General features: G+C 44.7%; 1 protein-coding gene across 1 annotated transcript; it reads right to left on the reverse strand.

The window, feature by feature from the left end:
• Positions 1-8419: 8419 nt before the first annotated feature.
• LOC125292459 (ras-related protein Rap-2a) lies at positions 8420-22816 on the reverse strand. The gene is made up of 2 exons (XM_048239754.1): positions 21686-22816; positions 8420-10224 (listed from the first exon to the last, which is right to left on the reverse strand). Exons 1-2 carry the CDS (start codon positions 21997-21999, stop codon positions 9987-9989), a joined length of 552 nt encoding a protein of 183 aa, XP_048095711.1. The 5' UTR covers positions 22000-22816; the 3' UTR covers positions 8420-9986.
• Between the last annotated feature and the right edge of the window lie 477 nt (positions 22817-23293).

Raw genomic sequence — 23293 nt, forward strand, 5'->3', positions numbered from 1 at the left:
CGGTAACAAATAAGTGTAAAGAGACATATCATGGAGTTTATTTTTTCGTTTTGGCAAGTAGCCGTATAATAAGCGGGATAATGTATAGAACGCCGGTCATTATGGGAAAATAAGTCCCTTCAGGGCGAAACAAGACCGGTCCGGTTCGCCCTGTCGGGACTTATTTTCCCCATGATGACCGGCGTTCTATACATTATCCCTTACCTGTTCGCTTTGAAGTGTCTAACTCTAATAAGACTGAGCAGATTCTAGGAATCTACATTTAGCATTTTGGAATGGAATCTTCAGAGTTCTGTAAATAAACATCCCAGGTGAAGTTGTCACAGCGATAAATCTGGAGCATAGACTGTATATTAACGTTTTTCATGTGACGTATTCTAGGTTCTATAGCTTTGTTTAAATCCAGCTGGTAGGCAAGGGACAAGTTGAACCCATTGAACATCGTTGTCTGCAGCTGCCTCTCAGTAGGCTACATCTCTGTATTTCAGCAATGTCAACATTTTTCAGGCATCAATAAAGGTGATGATGAAACGTTATCCCATTGTTCAATATTTGATAGCCTGTCACAGGAATGTTGTTTCGCTAAAATCGCCCTGATTTGGTGCATTGATCTGTATCGATAACGTTATGGGAGAACCTGCATGCCCCACTAACACAAAACGTTAAGGGAACGTTCGGGAACGTTAGGGTATGGTTCCCTAAAGGTTAGTTCGAACCAAACCAAAAACTAACGGTTAGGGAACGTTCCCTAAGGGTTCTAACGTTCCCTAAAAGTTAAGGGAACCAACCAACTAAAACATTCTCCTGTGGTTGCACAGTACCTTCACACAACGTTCCCGTTTGGTTGTCTTTGGTTGTTTTTTGGTTGTTCTGAGTACACTACAGTAGCCTAATGGTAGCCTAACTTTTTTTCTCTGTTCAAAACTCGGTTTACACAAAGACAATAGCCTTTCTTAGAAGCTGTGAAATTTGACCAGAAAGGAACATGTCTTCCTTCTGAAAGCTGACACAAAATCAAACAATATTTGATCATTTAACTTCAACTGAACAGCGACAGGTCTTGGTAGGCAGTAGACTCAGCAGACGTTAAAACGGTAGCCTACTGTTATAGTCAGAGTCAGTCAGCATCATGTAACATTAATGGCGTTAGTCATGAATCCTGTAACATATTATATCATATAACAGCGATGGCTTATTCGAAGACGATCTGCATGGATATATAACCACCCAGAAAAACTCAGAATGTGAGTGATAAAGTTCATTAATTGTATGAAACTTTTTATTAGTTATCCATTGCAGCATCGCCTATATTAGGCTGTTATGCTAGCTCAGCCTTTCAATATGTTGTTATTTTGGTCATGTGGACTTGATTAAACGGGTAAAGATAATTCATAAACTGCTTATTTCTTACATGACTAAAGCAGTAGCCTAGGTTCAACAGTGGTGTTTGAGGTTGCTGTGTTAAGTTGTTGTGTGTGATCGCTAAACTATTAGGATCAAATCAGTTTATTTTGACATACGGGAGTTAGCCTGACCTATAACGTTAGCCTATAGCACCTAAGCCTATTCTGTTTTCATTTATTAGCATTTGTTGTGATTATATAATCAAATGACACTCATGATAACTTGAAATAGAAGGACAGAAGATAGGTGATTGATGTCCACAAGCACAAATTTCACGAGACAAATTAGAACAAACTGTTCCGGTAAAAATAATCTGTGTTTAGAATTTAAAAATGTTTAAAATGCTGCACTTTTTCCCTTCATAGCCTATCTCTGGCAATTCATTTTTGGATGACTGTAGATAGTAGTATTTTAGCCTACGTCTTCGTAGACAGTAGGCTACACCATTAGGCTATCTTGAGAATAAAAGACTTCACAGCTGCTAACGATCATCCTCCACAACCACGAGGATAGGTAGGCTAAACGGTCGTTCGCCGCCTTTTTGCTTCTTATTGTAAAACCAACTGTTAGGACCTGTGCCGACCTTTCATCAAGACTAAAATACAGGTGGGAAAGAGAGGTAAAGTTGAGTATCGTCCACAGTGATAGTAAAATCCAGGGGAGTGAATGGTCTTACCCAAGGAAAAATAGAGAAAAGCAGGGGCTCTAATATTGATCCCTGAGGCACACCTGTGGTGAGGTCATGAGGCCTTGATACCAGTCCTTGCCAATACACACTGAAAGAACGCCCTTTAAGGTAGATTCAAACCAGTCAAGAGCTTTCCCAGAAATAGTAGAAATAATACTGATGACTGATACTGATGACTGAACAAAGGACTTCATCCTTTGACACATAATCATCATAGAGGGAGATGTCTGGAAAAGTAACATAGACTGAAGGATCAGTTGAAAGGATTCAGAGAAATTTTCTTTTAACTCAGCAAATAAGCAGACAGGCTACAATTCACGGCATATGAGGTGATGAAATACTACAGTGAAGACAAGGAGTCCAAGATATGTAAATATGATAAACTAGGCCTACTGATATACTACAGATCTGTGCTGTGTTATGAGGTAGGCATGTAGGCATTCATTTTAAATGAAGAGACCATATGGGCAATTCCGCGCAAAACTGTCACGTCCACATTGGCGTTATGGATATGAAGCTAGTGAAAGGTTGGAAAAAGTTGGCAAATAATGGTCACTAAGGCATTATGGAAGTAGAATTCGTAAAGGTGAGTGTGATGTTGAATAACAGGAAGATGAGAAACCAGATGAGAAGAGTGACTAAAACAACCGATCCAGAGCAAACTGGCTGAAATAAAATAATATGCACACCCCACATTAAAATTAAACAAGCATCGCACACAATGTCGACTACTCTTCTTTCTCAGTGATGGAATTTTCTGACAGGATTTGTAAATACTGGTCACAGTTTATCCAGGAGGAGAGAAAGAGACAAAGTCAAAGAAACTTACAGATGGATGTTACCTGATAGACTGAGAATACTTCAACCAAGTACAAAGTGACTCAAAACACAACTGAGATTTTAAGGACATCTCCTGAAAAACATGTAGAATGTGATGCCAAAAGCCTGGCACTTCACTCAGTTACTCACTTCAGACATCAGAAAACTTGAAAAGCGTGGACACACAGTAATGAGGAACATGAGAGGGAGAACCAACATGTGAGGGCTTTGATCAGAATTAATGAGGCGAAAAGCAAACTTTGAGAAAAAACAAACAAACTATTGACAAGCTATTGAGCATCCAGGATCAAATAACCATACCTTTTGATACATTTTACTTTACTAAATAATTTATATTAATTTTATGAATAATATTCTATTATTATTTTGCATGTCATAATTTAATAGTTGCTGTGGGCAAGCTAAATTCTTTCCAAGTCTTGGACACGGGAAAAAAACACCACATCTCATTAAGATGTGAGGAATTAGAGGACAATGCTCAGTCTCTCGGTCCGACAGGGATAGATTACTGAAAAGGTCTACTGGACCCTGACCCCATGCCCAAGACTCTATGAAGGCGCTTCACCCCTGATTTCTCCATGGGGCCCAGTCAAATAACACGGGTTATGTTATATGATATGTCTTAATAGGGCCCCTCAATCATATACTTGATGCAGATGGCATTGACATAATGAAAATAAGTTGACTCAATTCATGAATACCAAATTTTGGTGAGCAATTTTTTAAATCCAAAAAATAAAAAACAATTCCAAGAGACCAAATTTATTCATGTGGACACTGCAGTGTAAACATTAGGATATAGATGTGCTGCCATGTGAAAAAGTATAAATAACCGGGAGCCAAGGACACTGATTTCTTAACTGGGTGCCAGCTGTCCTTACCTGATCAGGGAAGCAATCATTCTTTTTCAGCATTCCGTCGGAAAAATGTCTGGCCATAATGACAGAGGCAGACGGAGCGCGGCACAGCGCTTGGGAGGCTGTTGCTGCTGCGCGTCGCTGCGGACCTACAGGATGCTGCATTGTTTGTTCAGGTGTCAGAGAGAGGGAACGCAGCATGACAATGAAGCGAAGACCAAACAGGATATCAACCACTGCAGGGGCCTCTGTGGTCAAAACAGCCTGATTTTTATCCCAAGAGCGCATTTATTTTGTTCCCCAGAGGTAAACAAGCTTTGTGCTGTATAATATAATGCCTAGTGTAACAAATTGCAGTGACATGAACAGTGAACCCTTTTCTAGTGGATATGGTGGTAGAGATGTAGCCATGGTAAGAAAAACTCCTGCAGTGCTTAAAAAGAATGCAGTAATTATACAACCAGAAACACATTGAATACCTGTTATATAATGCCCTTATTCTGACAGGACAAAGGGGACAAGATATTCACTTTGAAAAGAAATGAATCACCTACAAACTTACAAATAGGATTTCATTAGCTTTTACTCAGATCAGTACATATCACAGTTTAGTTTTTATGCTGATACATTTTTCAGTGTCTTACCACTTCCAGGGATCCTTCCTAAACAGAGATATTCTTGGAATGCAGGAGTAGGAGAGTGCATGCACGCAGGAGTGCACACACACACACACACACACACACACAGCTGATCAAACTGGGAGGAGAGGATTGAGTTTGGAGAGGTGGCCTGAGGTTGGCTGACTCCCACTCAGCACCCCCCCCCCCCCCCCACCCCACCCCCCACTGAGTCTCCAGAACCGGAGTCGGGGAGCAGCAGGGGTGCTGCCTGGCATGCAAGCCCCATTAAGGGGACCCAGACACGGCAGAGATGCAATAAAGAGCATGCGCTATCAGACATACAGTCAGATCAGAGATATAATACACTTCACATGCATCTTTGCTCAATAGCATACATTGTACATTGCAGCATATTACAATAGCAGCATTGAAAAATAGCTTTTTCTAAAATAAACAAACAAACAAAAAACCTTTTACTGTCCTGAGGAGTTGGGCCACTGATGATTCATGCTTCTGCAATCATTCAGTGACCATCTAGGTTCACTTGGTGCCTCAGGCAAACACCACTTCATAACTTCTAAAACAATTCTTATGTGTTCTGGGTTCTCTCAAAATGAGCAGACCTCAAATATGCTAAAATAAATAGCATACACTAGCAAACTAACTAATGTTGGTCTGTCTGTTCCAGTGTTCTAAGGGCCATTACCATGTTGTACCAGCAGAGGGCGCTGTCACAGTCCACACATACACTCTTGGACATCTTGTCATTAGGAGGCCTTTGCATCTGCACAGCTGAGCTGTCTCTCCTTTTGGAATTTCAGGGAGAGGATTGAGATGTGTTCCCGAGTGAAGGACACTCCTTTGGAAAGACATAAGGGAGTGTGCAAAGGACAAAAGGAGGATTGTGGTTTACAGACACATGCCTGAACTGAGACAGAGAACACTGCTGATAATAGCATGACTGACCACCACTGAAAGCTCCTAATGGAGGTAGGAATCTACCAGAGTGATATGGCGACGTACACACACATACCCAGTTTTGCTCTTGCTCCGTGGTGCCATTTTTTACCATAGCAGAGCTCTTAATCCACAGATGAAAAATGCATAAGCACAAGATGGAACGCGTCCACGATGCTTGTGTTTATTACTACAAACACACACACACACACACACACACGGGAAAGCAGACTGGCCCTGTCCATTCCTACAGCTGCAAATTAGACTGTGAAATTGACAAGTCATGTGTTGCCATCTGGTTGCCATGACACCTAGTCATTAGTGCTTCATGAGCATCCTACACAGGCGTGTGCTTCATGTGGCTTGTGCCTCTTCCACATTGTCTCCCATCTGAATGGTTCAAGTGAATGATGATGTGTGCTCAGGGTCAAGGTTAGCTCTTTCTGGACAAGGAGAGAGAATGCATCCAGCCCATGAACATGTCCAGTCAGGGACACTCTGTCTGTGTGTGTGTGTGTGTGTGTGAAAGAGACAGTCGCTTCACACTGTTTTGTTCAAGGCACAGCCAGCCATCGCACCACCGACTTTGGGCGCATGGGCTTTCCACAGCTGCTGTTTTTATGGGATCTCATTATCCAATTAATCTAACCTTTACAGACGACTCATTCATCTGTGTGCGTGTGTGAGTCAGTCCCTGGGAACAGCTGCCTCATTCCAGTGCTGGGAGTGGAGGGCTCCTCTCCGAAGGCAGTGGGAGAGAGGGAGGTGTCCGGCATCACATCTGGAGAGACAAATAAACTCTGGGATCACAGAGCGCTAATCCAGACCATCCTCTGTAAACTCTCCACCTCCCACTTTTTCAACCCCGCCACCAATACACACACACAGACACAGACACACACACACACACACACACACACACACACACACACACACAGACAGCCACACACACACGCTCTGTGGCGGTCCAAGGCAACCACATTCCTTCCTTGCATTGTGAAAATATTTTTAGAGAGGAGCAGAGCGGAGTGGACTCTCTCACAGGCTGTGTGAACTCAGTCACTGGCCGCTCTTCCCTCAGTGACAGTGGAGAGAGGAAGAGAGGATCGCGTGACTGGCTCTCCCCTCGTTAACTGCTCCTCCTTGTCTCGCCATTTCGTTCCCCGCAATGGGTTCCTCAGGTGGAACAAACACGCCACTGTGTGTCACAACCTGCACCCTTTTGTTCTGGGTGCTCAGGTACACCGTGAGTCAGCTCATCACTAATACATGAGGCCTGGGTTTCAGAGCTCTAGTGATTTAGGTGGGTGGATGAGTGGGTGGAGAGGCAGGCAGGCAGGCAAGCGTTTGGGGCGGGGAGGGCTGTTGCCTTTCTGGGGCACTTTGAAGAAGCCCTAGTGTCCCAGAGCTTCGAAAAACCTCCTAGTTATGCAATGCATTCTTTGAGAGTCCACCCCTCACAAGCCTCTCGGTGTGTGCTGTGCAGTGCGGAGAGGGAGCCGCTCAGCCGCTAATGACTGCAGCGGGCGCAGACAGAGTGGGGACAGCGGCAGGCCTCGTCCACGCCTGGAGGACGGACATCTCACAGGGTGGGCAGTGACTGGTGACAGCTGCCTCAGTCTGGGAGATGCTGGGACACCTCACGAGTGACATCTTCGGGCCTATTAACAACTTCTCCTCCTGAGGGGTCTGAGGAGGTTCCTGCTAGCTTTTTTTATCCTAGTGTGAATGGGAACAATCTGTGAATTAAACACTAAAGCGAGAGCTAGGTCTGGGAGAAGGCTGATCCGCCAGGGATCAAAACTTTTATCATTCCTTTCAAGTGTCTCATTGTTCCGTCCAACAGTCAGCTCCCAACCCTCTCTGGGAAGAGGGATTGATCTTAAATTAGAGTGGCCCAGATATAGACCAACTATAAAAACATTGAGTCATTTTCAGCTTTGATTCAGATCAGCAAATAGACCTCATCCTCCTGCCCTTCAGCTACATTCCCTATATGAGAGGACCATCTCTGTTCCAGTGACGCCCCTAACTTGCTGCTCCATTGGCATCGCTGATAGGACCAATGATGTGGCAGTGTCCTCTCCTGAGCAGCATTCAAAAAGCAGCTGAGACAGTTTATCAGTGAAAGTGCTAGCCATCTCAATTGTATTTAGCTAATTGTCTAATTCCATTATCTTCAGAGGCCGTCCCGCTGGACGGTGTGTGCTGAGAGGGGCCTAATCCTGGCCTGCTGGCGCCCGGCCCTGGAGCTCCTCCAACAGGCCCCCTGTGGCTGACAGAGAGCTGGGCCTGCCAGTGGAGAGAGGGCGGGGAGGGGGGCTGGTGGTGGCAGAAGATGAGCTGAGCCCATCATTGTGGGCTGGGATCAGGCGTGGGGGAGTGAAACTGGGATGTCGGCCATACATGTTATGGATGATGGGTGCGGATTTACACGATGCTGAGTGGCTATGAACTGATATGAACTGCGACAGGATGTCCATATGTAAACCAGAGTGAACAGGGTTATTAAAAAAAAGTGCATGGCTTAAATTGCAGGACTGATAAAACACACATTTACACACACACACATACAGATGTACGCTCCACGTTGCACAAATGGCTATTAACAGCACCCCAGTGTGAGGTTAGTGTTTTCTGTTTGCCCAGCTGTCTTCCTCTGACAATGTTATGAGTCTCTCTCTGCACCTTCCCCCAGGCTGTGAGGGGCTGGGATACTAATTGCCAATATCAGTATCCATGACTGCAGTCAGCTAAAACTCCATTGGTGCCATTACTTATACCCCCCCACACACACACACAAACACACACACCACACACATCCTGCCCTGTATGTAACAACTTACCCCTGCAAGAGAAAGAGACACTTTTGATCATATGGGCAGGGAACAGCTAATCATCCGCTTTTGGTTTCTGATGCAAAATTAAACAAGCTGCTCAGAAGGCAACATCATTCGGAGAAAAGCAAAACTGTCCTGCCTGCACTAAAATAGGTCCAGTCTCTCCTCTTTCGAGCAACAACATGAGAGAAAATGCAACAGAAACCTGGAGAGTCGTGTTGAACACACTTTATTGTTCAGATGCCAAATGAAACCGTGTCGCCATTCAATTTAGGAAGAGAGAGAAAGAGTAAATACTCACATAAAAAAATAGAAAAGAAATCAACAATGAGAATGGACAGAGGGGGCGCTGTCCTGCCTCTGGTTATCACAGACGTACATTGCAGACCAGTGTCCCGGTTCCAGACGTGTTTGGCTGGCGGATTTCAACCTGCTGAAAAAATAAATCTCAAAAAATGATCGTCCTTTTTTGTTTGTTTGTTTTACTAGCCATGCATACAGTTGACAATTCCACATGAGTGTTAACGTCTGTGTCTCAAGAGGAGCTGGCACCTTCCATACAAAATTATTTACACTACAGTTAATTACCGTTTGTTATTAGCATCGTCAATATTATTACACTATTATTACTATCATTTTTTTATGAATACTCTGAATACATAAAGATGAGTGAGAAGCTAACAAGCTCTCAGCACCTCAAAGTATCTTGATTCCCAATCAGAGGACATGACAGAAGTGGCTAGTAGAATGATTGATGGCACCTTAAGAGAAAATGTCCTTCATTGAAAAACTGAAAACACAGTTCCCTCACTCCAAACGGAGCCCAGTTCCGAGGACTCCCATGGGAATTAAGTTCTCATTACACTGTGCAGAGCCATCCTCAGTGGAAGCTAACAGCTTGCGGGAGAGACACCTGTGCACTTTCTTAAAAGATCTCCAAAAAATAGAGAACTAACAGTGAGGACATCATGATATTGATGTCTTCAAGGACAAGAGATGGGCTTCCACTTTTTTTCAATCCCTTTTCTCAAAATAAAAAAAAAGACAAAATGATGAAAAGATAAAGAAACAAACGACAAGAAAGAACTGAGGCGCTTTCAAGTCGCCTCTTTGGTTGTGACAGTGATGAGTAGAAACATCCTCTCTGCTGGAGGTATGGTTTCTTTAGCTCTGCCGAGAGAAACAGGGTACACAAATCAATTAACCATCAACGTTTCAAACAAGTGGATCAGGGGGGATAATCTCTCCTCTTGGGGGGCTGTGCAGTAGATGTCTGCCTCTGTGCCTTGGTGACTTAAAGTGAGGAAGGCTCAAGCAAAAAAGAAAGAAAAAGTGCCCAAAAAAACTGGGTCATGACAACAAAATGCACACACGCTCTCACACACTCACACACACACACACACACACAAACACAAAATAAAACCAGTTTCAATGAAATATTACCAAATAATACCACAGCGAAACATAAAAAAAAAGCTTCTTTAAAAACCAGTTTGAAAATCCTGCTCTGAAATCTCAATTTCTTTAGCCATAGAAAACAGGATGACATAAGGCGAGTGCTCTTTTTTTTGTCCAGTTTCTCAGGTCGTATGGCTAACAAAGATGCCTCTTCTCCTTGTCCACTGAATTATAAACATAACCACTTTTTAATTACTTTATGAGGGATTTGTATGCACCAAAAACAAGAGTATCCTTTGCCGTTCATGACTTGAGTGTGTGAGTTTGCTCTCCTTCACCCTCCTGTCTGGAGACTCCAACGAGGCCCATGTGGGCTCAGTGGCTATTGTATATTGCAAGCGGAGCAGCAAGGGTCATCCTTGTCCGGCTGGGCCGCGTAGTCCATCTGCCGCACAATCTCGGCGAACAGTTCATCTACCATGGTTTTGCTTTTGGCCGAGGTCTCCATGAAGGGGCACCCCCACTCCTCGGCCAAGGCCTGTCCCTCACTGGACGACACCTCCCGCTCGCTCTCCAGGTCCACCTTATTCCCCACCAGGATCACCGGAACCTTCTCATACCTGCCAAGAAGAAGAGGAAGAACAGCAGCTTTTGATTTGATCAACAAAAAATATCTATCTTTCAGGAATCAGCTGATCATTCACTTTACACTGTCCCCATCTTCTCCACATACTTCCAAAAGCACCAACCGAGAGCCGTGGCATTAACAGATCCACACGCTTGTTATAACACACAGCACTTTTACACTTTTGCCTACAATACAATCACAGGAGCTCTTAGAGAACTGCTCTTTCCTCATTTCATGATAAAATACATCATGGTGGCTTCAGCCTACAGCTTCCACTGAGGGAATACTGTTCGATAGTGCCCTTCAAGCAGGAAGTGGGCAGTGTTCCCTGAGGTGAGGAGGGGAGGAGAGGAGGAGAAGAGAGGAAAAGAGAGGAGAGGAGGAGAAGAGAGGAGAGAGCCTTAATCCACTGCGCTGCTTTGAACTCCAAGCCTTGCTGAGAGGGATAGCATCACTTGTGAGAATGCCACAAACCGCTTGTTACATCAGGCGTCCTTATTCTCTGAGTCATGTTATGTAATGTGGAACCTGTCTACAAGCCCAAAAGACTTGAAACAAGATGTGTAGGATGTGAGAGCACCAGTTTATAACAGACCATGTTCCAGATCAGCCCACATCTCCCTCAGGTTACGGGAGAACTATTCCTGTACATTCTGAGGATAACTTTGTTTTTGGACTAGCATGATTTTGTCTACCACACCGAACATCTTTGTATTTGATGTGCAACTCATATAAACCAGACGCTGTTGGAAAAATTGTGCGGTTGCACAACATATCAATACCAGTTGTTTCCGAACTGCATCCCAATCAACATTTAAAATTGCACATAACTGTCTTTGTCTGGCATTCTCTTTTTCCCCATATCCAGTGCGACAGTAACAAATCCATGAAGAGCATTGGGCTCCATCAAAAGCACATTTTCTGTTAGAACTAAACATGATTAGAGTGTACCTTTAAGAAAAACGTTCTTTCATGAGGCATTTGTGAGTGTTCCTGTGCCAACACAATACTTCTTTAGACAGGACACTTTAATGACAGCACAGATAATATTAGAGCACCACAGCAGTAAGTGTCCAACACCAGGGAAAAACAATGGACCGCCACATTAAAACTAGGTTCTCCCTGCATGTTATTGACAGCATAACAAGAGAATTATCCTCTCAACCACCGCTGGCCATCAACCATCATTATCACTTTCAGAAGTTAGCCTTTTAAGCATGAAATATTCATGGCATTAAATTATTACCCGTTTTCCAAAATGAAAAAAAAAAAATCAGAAAAACAGAAACAGCTAACTGAGGTGGCTAACAAAGAGAGGATGAAATGAAAATGAACAGCAGTAGGGGGCAGAGAGAGAGAGAGAGAGAGAGAGAGAGGAATGGAGAGAGAGATAAAGATGGGGAGGGAGAGGGGGGGTGAAGAGTGGAAAAACATCAGAGTAGCTTCTGTGAGGGAAGTCAGCGATCACTGCTAGCACCTGACACCTGAGGCCGTACAGTAACTGCAGACAGACAAAGGAACTGAACATGGTCTCTCCACTCATAAAGAGTAAGGCGCTTTGTAGCTTTGGAAATTCCATCCAGGATTGTAATCACTGCCTTGCTGGTGTAGGCCTCGGCTAAGAATAACCACTTGGAAATATTGACCGACGACTGCAGCAGAAGGGCTTTGACAGGTGTGTTCAAAGTATGAAAATTGCTCTGGTGCTCTCTGAACATAAGGAACAGCTAGAAATCAATCAATAATACGAGTGAATCAATAAATCCTAATAACTAAAAAGGCAAACTGCACACTGGATTTGGTTTCTGATTCGGAAATGATTTGATGCTTTGTGATATCAATCTCTCAGTTAGACGTGATCTCACAGCATAGTACACCATGCTAATGCGGCTGATCAACCAGGCCTACATGAGAAAGAAAAAAAGAGCCCCAGGCAGCAGTGTGTTTCCATTCAGGCCTTTACTGTGCAAAGTGCAATTTCACTGTGGGTATGCAAGGCTGCAGTCACCATCGTCATCTGCCGTCTTTTTCTGTTTTGAAGGAAACCCTAATTACACAGCGGTGGGTTGAAGGCCGGGGTGGTGGTGGTGGTGGTGGCAGTGAGTGGCTTGGTTGGGTGGGAGGGTGCAGACGGCACTCTGTGGCGACACCCCATTAAGACCCATGCTGGGAAACGCCTTGTATTTGGGCTTAGGAGACCAGCATGCTCCCCCACCAGACTGATCTGCTCTATTCCAAACAGCATGGAGGAATAGATGGATGAACCCTTCTGAGAGCCCCCGCCACACACACACACACACACACACATGCATACACACTCAAATGCCCATCTCTGGGTGGGCTGAGACCATCACATGAGACAGCATGCAGCCACATGACTACAGATTACAGGCTGCCCTCATTTCATTCATGGGCCCAACCATCAGTTCAGCCGGAGGGCCAGCCAGCATACGTGTACAGGCCTACATGTGTGCCTCTGTGACTGTGTGAGTGCAAGTATGAGTGTAGGCTATGTGTGCTTGTGAGTGTTTGTATACAAGTATATATGGCTGTGTCTGAACGTATGCGTGTGTACTGTACCTGTCTGTGTAGTGGAGATAATCTATTGCTAGGACTGTGTCCCTCGCCAGGCTCTTTAGCCAATGAGATATAAGGAAAGGAAACCCGGCTCCTCTCCCTGGTGCCACGGACACGGATGTCTGCCTCCCCCCGCTCCCGAGAAAAATAAATTACTTTTTTTTTTTCACTTTTAAGATAAAAACGTAAGCGCTTGCTCTCTCTGACAGTGATGGATGGAGATCTAAACTGTGGATAGCTGGAAGACAGCTAACATTGTTTTAGCTGGAGGAACTGGGAAAATATACGTGTCTCCTCTCCTCCCAGCGGTCCACCACACACGCAGACAATAATAGCCGAGTGGTGGGAGATGCCAGGTGGCTAGAACTTCCTCCCTCTGGAGTGGAGCGGGGTGCTGTGGGGCCCGGGAACATGGACGCCGAGCGCTGCAATCTGGCGCCATTGGAGGAGGCACGCCAAAAATAGCCGTAATAACAGAGGAGGGAAACCTGCAATCTGGGAGAGGTGTGCGAGGACGGCTGCCACGGACAGCAGCCCCCGCACTGGGAGGGTTTCGCACGGAAGGTGTTGTTCAGCTCGCCGGGAGTAGGCTGCATCTGAAGCCAGCTTTACTGCAGCCCACCTCCACCAACCAAACCCCCCCCCCCACCCCCACTGAAGAGCTTTCAACTCCACAGTTCTACACTTGACACTCACTCTCTCTCTCCTCCTCTCCTCTCCTCCTCTCCTCTCCTCTCCCCACTCTACTCGCTCTGCAGAAACAGCCACCGACACCCCACCTCGAACTATTCGCCCACACATAAATTGGCGAGGAAAAAAATACACTCACACAAAAAACTCTCCCACACGCACACACACAATGACACACACACAAACAGCGCACCGCACTAAGACAGCCCGCCTACATCGAAGCACTCTCCCTGCAAATACCCACAGCACCTCTCCCAGACACACCTTATATATAATGTATGACGCATCAACTGATCTAGCTGAGGGGAGGTGGGAGCTGCCGGGGCCTTGTGCTAGCACTAGTTCCAGCCACAGACAGTGGAAGTGAGTTGCACTCGACCTGCTCGGCCAGACAACAGGATTTAGAGCACTGCAGCCAAGTCTGGACCCACAGTTGCACTACATTTCTTGGGTCTTGTGCTGCCTGAATCTTGAGCTGCATTTTTAGTAAACTAATGTGGATTGGTTTGCAGACATGTTACTGTAGATAGACCCTTTAGCCTAAATGAACATCACTGCACATAATTATGGAGAGCTCTCTTATGTTGCATAGTCAACATTAAAAGCTAAACAATGTAGTTATTTTACCTTAAAATAACAGCTTCAAACTGATTTTGATGTTACACTGACCTACACTACAGAGAACGTAGTGTGTAACATTGGTGTCAGCGATGCACATCCGGGCCACCTGGTAATCTAATGTTGTCGCGGGTAGAAGCATGACCCTTTAGTGCTAGATGGGTTCCCTGCATGCTGAAAGCTAACTAAAAGGGGAATTCCTACATTGTGTTACTTTTAAAACCAAAGATGCTGATAAAATTGTTGCTCTGAAACACCTAGAAGCCTGTTAAACATGGTAAGCAGGTCATGGTAAACGTGACTATGCAGGTGATAGGCAAGCAATAGAAACAAAGTGGATGGGGGTGAGAAGCTCTTTCTCAAATGTCTGGCTAGCACAAGCTCAGTTATAGCGCAGTAATTGCACACCACCACCCTACCATCATATCACTTTGTCTGCGGTCCACCTGACTGTTTTACAGGCTATATTAGCCCTCCTACACAATCTGGACTGTGGTCATAACATCTACATCTTATAACTTATTCCATATTATATTGTCCTTTGTTAAGCAATTTTATTATGTTTACATTCTTCAAAGCAAGTGTAGATACTAGATAGAAAAGTGAACAGTGAAGGGATTGAACAGTGCAATAACTTTGCTTATTATTAAATATTAACTATTAATATTATGGTTATAGCATTTCAGGTGATTAAGAACTGACTATTGGAGGCTGCATCAAATACCCCCTCTGCCAGTGCCAGAGTGCATCTACAGCACTTTGGAAACGGTCTGAGGATATGACTATGTCACGAGACATAAATCTGCCCCAACCTCTGCAAAAATCAAACCCTGCATGGCTTTATCTGCTGCAGTAATCACTGCAAATTTGCTGGGATAGGAAATCCGGCCCTCTGCTTTGGAGCCGTACAGCAAGAGCTTTAGCAGGTTGCTTGAGTCTGGCCCCTAACTAGCTCAGCAAAGAGGCTTACTGTACGAGGGCTGCTGCGTCACCGCGTGATGGAGCACACCAGCAACAGCCTACTGGGTGATGCTGGAACGGGCAAATGATAAAAACAGACAACAGCTGACACATAACCTAATTCTTCTCCCCAGTCTCTCAACAATGTCCCTACATTCTCTATCTGCAGTCTCAGGGCGGCTGGAGGAAACCACTTCCGTCACTGCGTTTCCTGTGAAAGCTCAGATACTATTCTCAGACTGGAGAGAGAGAGAGAGATGAGAGTAGTTGGCGGAGTCTCTTTGGATCAACGGTGCATCACACATCTGGTGCTATTCAATCTGTGTCATCTTTGCAAACAAATACTGCTTCAAGTCTAATATGGACACTTCAAACAGACAGAAGAATAGGAGAATTCAAACACAGTTTAAAACAAGAAAGTACGCAAATTACACCTTATGGCTTCCATGGGGGGAAGACAGAGGTGGAGCGAGCCCTTTGCTTTTCATATAATTATGTGCTTCTGTGGAATGACCATTTTGAATGCAGAAAGAATTTTATGAATTCTGTTCAGATATTCACTAGATTTGTCACACAGCTCCATGCAATCATTCCAATTATCACCGTCTGAGCAGTAAAATCGTGAAGTTCTGCCACTGTAATTATTTGTCATTGCATTCCTGGCTCTGCAGTGCTCTGCACCTTTGAATGGCCATGCTAAAGTTAAAATGGGAAAATCATGCACCCTTCTCAATTCCCAGGACGATTGTTTGCAGCAGTCCTTGTGAATAAAATGCTAATTTTGGCTGGTGCCCAGAAGAGGGTGAAACCATGTCCTGTTAAAGCTACTGCAAGAACTCTGGACTACTAGCCTGGGTTTTCCCATGCTGCCTTGCGCGCACGATTTTATTCACGCTGCTAGGCAGCCTGGATTCTATGGACTTCGTTTTCACCTCAACGAAGGAACCAATCACAGAACGGATGGAGGGCAGCAAGACAATGACGACACACCGAGGCATTATGAGCTACGTACAGACACATTTGATAGACATTCGTAGCGCCCAATAAACGGCTCTGGGCATTCGTAAACCATGTTTCAAATACGAGAAAATGAATGTCTAGTTCCCAGACCCCATCAATGAGATGAGGTCTGACGAACTACTGGACTACTATAATTGTGATGCATTTGTATGTCAAATTATATAGGACAGAAAATCTAGATAAGGAACTCAGGTGTGTTAGCAAAAATATTTGTGCATTATGTGCTCAATGGGCTATAATAACTGAAAATATGAAATCCAGTGATGTACTTTTCATTAGGACCAAAAGTACTTCTCTAATCCATTCTGTGTATTGAGGAGAGTATAGTGTGGTGATGACACATATGGAGCTTGCACTTGAGGGATTAAATAAGCAGTGCTGAGAATCACACATCCATTCTCCATCGCTGAGAACGATCGCGGCAAGCAGCTCTAATATCCTCAATGGGATTACACGCAGAAAGTAATAAGGCGCCTTTCTCCAGCATTTCATCAGTCATGGCTCTCTCTCTCTCTCTTCGGCTCAGTCGCTCTGCAGTCGCCACGTCCACAGCAGACTGTCGCCGGCCATCACCTGGGCCGCACTAACCGAGCCTGAGCTCCGGGCTGATGAGTCTCGTGGCGGCGCCATTCATCATCTGCACCCATCACCTCTGCTAATAACGAGCCGTGACGCCGCGTCGCCGCCGTACACTGATGCGGCGTGACAGGGGGCGACAGGACGCGCGCGACACAGGCCGGTGCCTCTGACCCGCTGGACTGCCTCACTGGTGGCCAGCAACAGTGACAGCTGCAGAAGCCACAGGCTGTCACCACAGGGAAAGTTCATCAATAAGGTGTGTGAGTGTGCGTTTGTGTGAATGTGTGCGTCTGGCAGGGCTGGTGTGTGTGCAGATGTGGTGTTTGGCATAAAACCGAAGTCTAGCTGCTGATGAGGTCTGGAGAGCCTGGGAATTAGAAACATAAAGACTAAATCTGGGTCAGATTTTAAAAGGTTAGCCTAGATTCGACAGGAGGAGCCGAACCCACACCTAGCGGACCTTATTAGGGCATGTGTTTTGCCTTTATTGTGTTATAGATCTTCATTAATCAATGTTCTCATTATGCTAGATCTACATGCACCTCCATCCTAGAAAGACACATCTACAGTAGAGGAGTTTGTTTCCTCGCTCTACTCTTCAAAGGTCGACAGAAGCAATATAGATTTAAGACAGATGCAGCGGTACTCTAATGAACACTGCCCGAGGATAGAACACAGCTAAACTCTAAATGTCATCCCTAAACACTTCAGTTGGAAACAACCACCAATTTCGGATGTTTGTAAAATACTTCAAGGCTACAGGAGTGAGTGAACAGATGTACTATGAACCCAACACCCCCCCAAACTTAACATTTACTGAGTAAACACAACATCCCGTTGACATTACATGCTCCCAGCTAACAAACAAACAGGCCCCAACAATGACTTCTTCCTTCACTGCATTGGGCCTCACTCACAAACATCTCTTAGGAAGAAATGTCTTCTTAAAACAGATTTTTGCAGTTTTTCGCAAAAATTCTGACATTCACCAGGATCACCTTGTTGGGCATTTGTTCTTAGGTAAGAACAGGATCACACGTGAGAGCACACTTGGACTAATGAAGTTTTTCCTTCTATCTCTTAACTTTTCTTTTCAATATCTGTGTGTGATTTATAACGTGTGTACACAGCTCTCTTCGCATGTCCTTTTATGGGATTGATGGCAACTGGCTTTCAATTCAAAAAGACAATTGGAATCAACATTACATTAATACACAGGATAAGATGTTAAAATCCTGTAATGTAGACTTTTCTCAACTCTCGATTTTGGTGAATGAGGCCCAGTGATTTGATTACATTTGCACCTTCCACTTGAAATGCAGCTGTGGGCTTGAGCTAGGCTTATACCATGACAAGGTTTATTATGCTTATCGGGTAATGATATGCAGTCAATGTCTATTCTGGTTTCTACAAAAACAGTCTCTGAAATACATTTTTTTGCAACAGCAACGTAACTGCAACAGCTATATCCTGAAGATTCATTGTTACTGTAGTGAAGCTATTCCATGGCAGACAAGGATAATTACCCAAGAAATGTGTAGGCATGGATACTTTTCAATACTAAAGCAATGTGATTGATTATCTCTCACCACTCTTATCTGATGTGCACACAGCGGGTTGGTGATTCAGTAACCTACAGCTACGACTACACAACATGTCCAAGTCGCAATTGAACGTTATATGTCTGAATCATTCAATATAGATGTGGAGCATCTTTTGTGCCAAGCCTTGCTAATGGATTCTGCAGAGGGCCAGATCCTTCATGCAGGCCTACTTGTGGAGACCACCTCAAAGCTGACAGGTTTAAGCATGTTGGTGCATGCCAAGCAAATTACCAAGCCAATTACCCAATCCAAAGATACTGTAGGTTAATCTTTCAGCCTGTCTGGGAGAGTTTAAATGAGCTTTTTCAGATGGTTTATTCGTCAGTGGTGTAAGTCTGCCCTGAAGTTTGAACCTCAGTTGGTTTTTCTTTCACCTTCTCAGCGCAATACTGTGGTAAATCAATTCTGATTTGCCCCCTCCAGACCACTCCTCACTTCTCTCACCAAAACAATTCTTTCGTGAGGATTGAACTGAGAGGGAAAACACCAGAGGTGGTGCAATACAGGGCATCTCAACTGAGAAATTACAAGACAAGAGACCCATGGTTCTAACTGAAACAGAGGCGTGGTAAGGCCAATGGTGAAACTACAGATAGGGCCTATGCGCCACCACCCTGAGGCTGGTTGTGAGTTAGTCTCAGCACTCACTCAGCCTTTAGAGCTTGTACCTGGTGGGCAGCCCGTCTCTGTACTTGAGTTGAGTCATCATGCAGACTACTACTCCCCCCTAGTTCTACATAATCTTTGGGGAGAAATGTTTCTGCATATGATTATGTAATAACATGTAAAAATAGCCTTGCAATAGTGTCATACTGTTGTATTGATTGTGGTCAGTTCCCTTGAATTCCAACTGTGTCAATTAGCCCTCATCCACATAATAGGAAAGTGTGACTACAACAGTAAATCAAATTCACGGTAATTAAATGGGCAATCAGGCAGATCTTGACAGCCTGTTGTCACTGTCAGATTTCAAACAGAATCACTCAATATGTCATAACATTTCTCCACTGTTCAGTGATGATGAAACTGAGTTCAGAAACACTTTTGTCTTTGAGGAGTATACTCTAAGGCAAGTTATAGTCAGACTTTTAAGGCAGAGTCCATAAAATACTTATCTTACATTTATGATGGAGGTCAATAAAAACACAAGAGCAAGGTGAGTGTTTTGGGGGTTTGGGGGAAGTTAAAGAAACAAAGTCAACCGTCAGCACATCATATGGAGTGGGCAGACACTGATTTGGGTCAGTGCAGTAGGCTAACTTATGGACAGGTCAGAGTTGGGATTGTCTTGCCCTAGCTGGTATGCGGACGAGCAGGCATGCGGAGGTAGCCGGCAACCTGCAGTGTCAGTAATGGGAAAGAGGGCCTCAGTCTTTCAGCAGAATTTATTGAACGAGTTAACCACTTCCATTCCTTTCCTTTGTCTTCCTGCCATTAATGCCACAGCCAAACAACAGGCAGTAAAAATGCAGCGGGCCTCCACATAAAGGAGACGCACAGCACAGCAGGAATGCCTGGGCTTGTTAACAAAGCCAAATGCAACAGCCTGCTTACAGTACACAAAAGCCCAAGATGAGAATGTGAGGTGGAGGTATATGGTGGGGGAAGTATTTGGGGGGGAAAGGAGAACAGCAGTAAACTATGCCAACCCCCTACATGGAATGACAGCGAAGCACAAAACCAACCGCAACACGGTATCCTGGAGCAATATGACCGACAAGAGAGAACCGGTGTCAGTCCATCCGGTATTCCGTGACACGAGGCTGTGCTCAGTAACCACAAGACAAGTCTATTACGAGCAGATGTCCCCTCAGTAAGACCATCCTGCTTAACGTGGTGGCTCGCCAAATTCTATTCTATGATCAGATGTATTTATCAAACTCCAGCCTGCATCATGTGGGGGATGAACACACAGGGGTAACAACAGTGGCTGTATGGGGATAATGAGAAAGACAGACTCCACTAAAGCCAGTCCAACTCACCACACCAACACCCTGGCCTTAGAACCCTAAGAACCATGCTGCTGAATAAATCAGTCTACACCGCTACCAGACCTAATTTTGTGTATCTGTATTTGGGCTATTTACTATAGTGACAGAGAGACGCATTCCCCCCTCCTGATTCAACTAAACTGGTCCCTGCTCACTTGGAAGGGAGATCATTTTACGTAGCCTACATCAAGTCACTCCATGAGTACCAAAATGGTCCTGCAAATGTCACAAAGTACTAAAGTAGAACCCTGCGTGCTATCAATTTGTTTAAGTCCTGTCATCTTACAGAAGTGTGATCTAATGCAAGCAGTATTCACACAATATTAGTGAAACAGCATGGCACAGATGATTCCTATTTGTGCTTGTTTGCTCTTTCCAAACAGCTTGTGCTCAATTTTTTCATTTAAAACATCCCTCTCTCTCTTTGCCTCTCTTTCTCTCCCTCTCTCTCTGCAGGGATAGGCCTTTCTGTGGGCTTCTGTTTTTTTAACCCTACCCCTCCTCCCAATTTAGCCACTCCTAACCCTGTACAGCTTTAGCCCTATTCCGGGATGTGTTGCCAAAAGCGTCCCTCCTTCTGCTGGGCTGCAAGAACACTGAATTGTGGGTGCTGTGCTTGGCTGCAGCACACAACTGTGGGGGGCAACTTATCAAAGTTTCCAAGCTCACACACACACGCACAGACACGCACACACACACACAAATAAAAGAGTAGAGGAGAAAAGCGCCCAGTCAGCCTAACACTTTTTGATGAGCAGCAGGACAGAGGGGGGCCTGACACTGTGCACTGGGCAACATATGGCTTGGGTCTATATGAAACTGTCTGTGGTGATAGTGTGACTATACAAATGCAAGAAAGCTTTGACAACACAGTAGCTGTGGACCACACACACACACACACACCTCAACAGGTAACCGCAAAGGCGTCCAGCAGCTCCAACAGGTGAGGGGCTTAGCTCTGTAGACTATGACACGTTTCTATATATATATATATATATAACATCCTTACCACCATACTAGCACTAGGGTAGGTGGTGAAAATCTCTGGATATTTAACATGGTTTTCACAATGTCTACAGATGGCCTGAGCTGGCCTGAGCTGCCCCCCATGAGGTCAGATGCAAAATGCAACTTGGTCAATTTAAGTGCACCTCCAAAAATCAGAGAAAAGTGAGGAGCAACAATGAGGACTCTTCTTACACCAATAACAAAAAGAAACATAAATCTGTGATGAAATACATTTCATAAGGAGTAGGCTACTGTTCTTTTGCATGAGTGGCTTGGCTAGATGAAGCAATCACTCGCCACAACGATCAGATGGCAGACCATCTGCAACATAGCTCACTGCATTGGTTATGCATTAGGTCAAGACGTTTCGTCTAAGAACAAGAGCTCCCCTTTACATCCTCCTCACCTTTTAACTCGGATGATCTGATCCCTCATTGGTTTGATGTCTTGGAAACTCTGTTGGTTGACGAGACTGTACACCAGAATGAAGCCTTGGCCGTTCTTGATGTAGAGATCCCGCATGGACGCAAACTGCTCGGTGCCAGCCGTGTCCAAAATCTCCAGAACCGAGGGCGAGGAATCCACCTCAATTTCTTTTCGGTAAAAATCCTCTATTGTAGGATCATACTTTTCAATGAACGTCCCGGTGACGAACTGCACCGTGAGGGCGGATTTCCCAACCCCACCGCTTCCGAGGACCACCACTTTGTACTCGCGCATCGCTCCCGTGTTTTAACGGATAAAACAAAAATACTGCCGGATGCTATCACTTACCATTCGGCATTGAAAAATTAAAAAACGAATCCGCGTAAAAACACTGTCAATCGGGCTACAGACTGCATCCCATTCTTACGGGAATGTAAAGACTATGGCTAACGTTACCTCGCTTACCACTGCTTAGCTATGAGAAATAAACAGCCAGAGCACAAAGACTTGGTGCCCAGAGATGGGTTTCATTGTAAAAATTCCCCGAGGCAGCCTAGACATTGATGATGATTTGATTTCAGACGCCTGTAATTCCCCCCATACAATAAAGGTAGAACAAAATGACTCGGCAATGAATAACTTGTGCTTTTTCATCTGTTTAGCTCGCCAATGCAAAGCATCATAAAAAAACAAAACTTGCTCCTGCGAGGACATTAGGGGGAAACCTGGAAAAACCCCGTTTTTTCCACCGAGAGACGCCTGCGTTATCCGAGGAAATGCTGTTAAATTATCACGAATCTCAAGAGTTGATATAACAAGTTTTGTCCCTTTGATTTCCTTTCATCTTCTCTCATCTCTCTCCCCTGTTCTTATTCACACAGCAATACATTCCTGGCCGCCATACTCTCGGGTGGAGACCCGCCGCCGCCGTGCAACCAGCCGTTCTCCTCTCGGCTTCCGTAGCGACGAAAAAGAGACGTCTTTTCCCTCACTTAACAGATCTGTAAATAGTCCAATGGCCGCATCCAGGCGCCAGAAACCTCGCCCACGCATCTATGGACTAAACACCAAAACGACCAGTACAAATGCAAGGGCTGGATTTCCGTTTGAGTGTCAAACCCCTCACGATTCGGTTGCCACAGTGACATCTCTAGAGCATTTACCCAATAGCAGAAGCAGCTTAGGGATGTGTATCCAAGAAGAGCCGGATGTTGTTGCTATGGTAACGTTGATATTAAAGTATTTTAAAAACTTATCTCTGAAACAGTATTTCATTTTAAAAGTTGGCACTAGAGTTAACCATGTAGCCTATAAACCAATGCAATTGCAAAACTGCCCTTTCAATTACCACTACAGACAGGGAAAAAACCTAGCAGTCCAACAGGCCTAGGCACTTTGGTCTAGCTAGACCTTTCTTTTACTGTCTATGAGCTAGACTGATCCAACTTCCAGGCAGTGACCCTAAGGGAAGCGGTAACTTAGAAGTGTGGGCTTGAAATTAATAAAAGATTGAATATGGATGGACCAAATATATATTTTTTAAACTAGGGTGCATGATAACTGATAACATTTGCAGAAAACACACACA

The sequence above is a fragment of the Alosa alosa genome, chromosome 3, assembly GCF_017589495.1.
Source record: "Alosa alosa isolate M-15738 ecotype Scorff River chromosome 3, AALO_Geno_1.1, whole genome shotgun sequence".
Lineage (NCBI taxonomy): Eukaryota > Metazoa > Chordata > Actinopteri > Clupeiformes > Clupeidae > Alosa > Alosa alosa.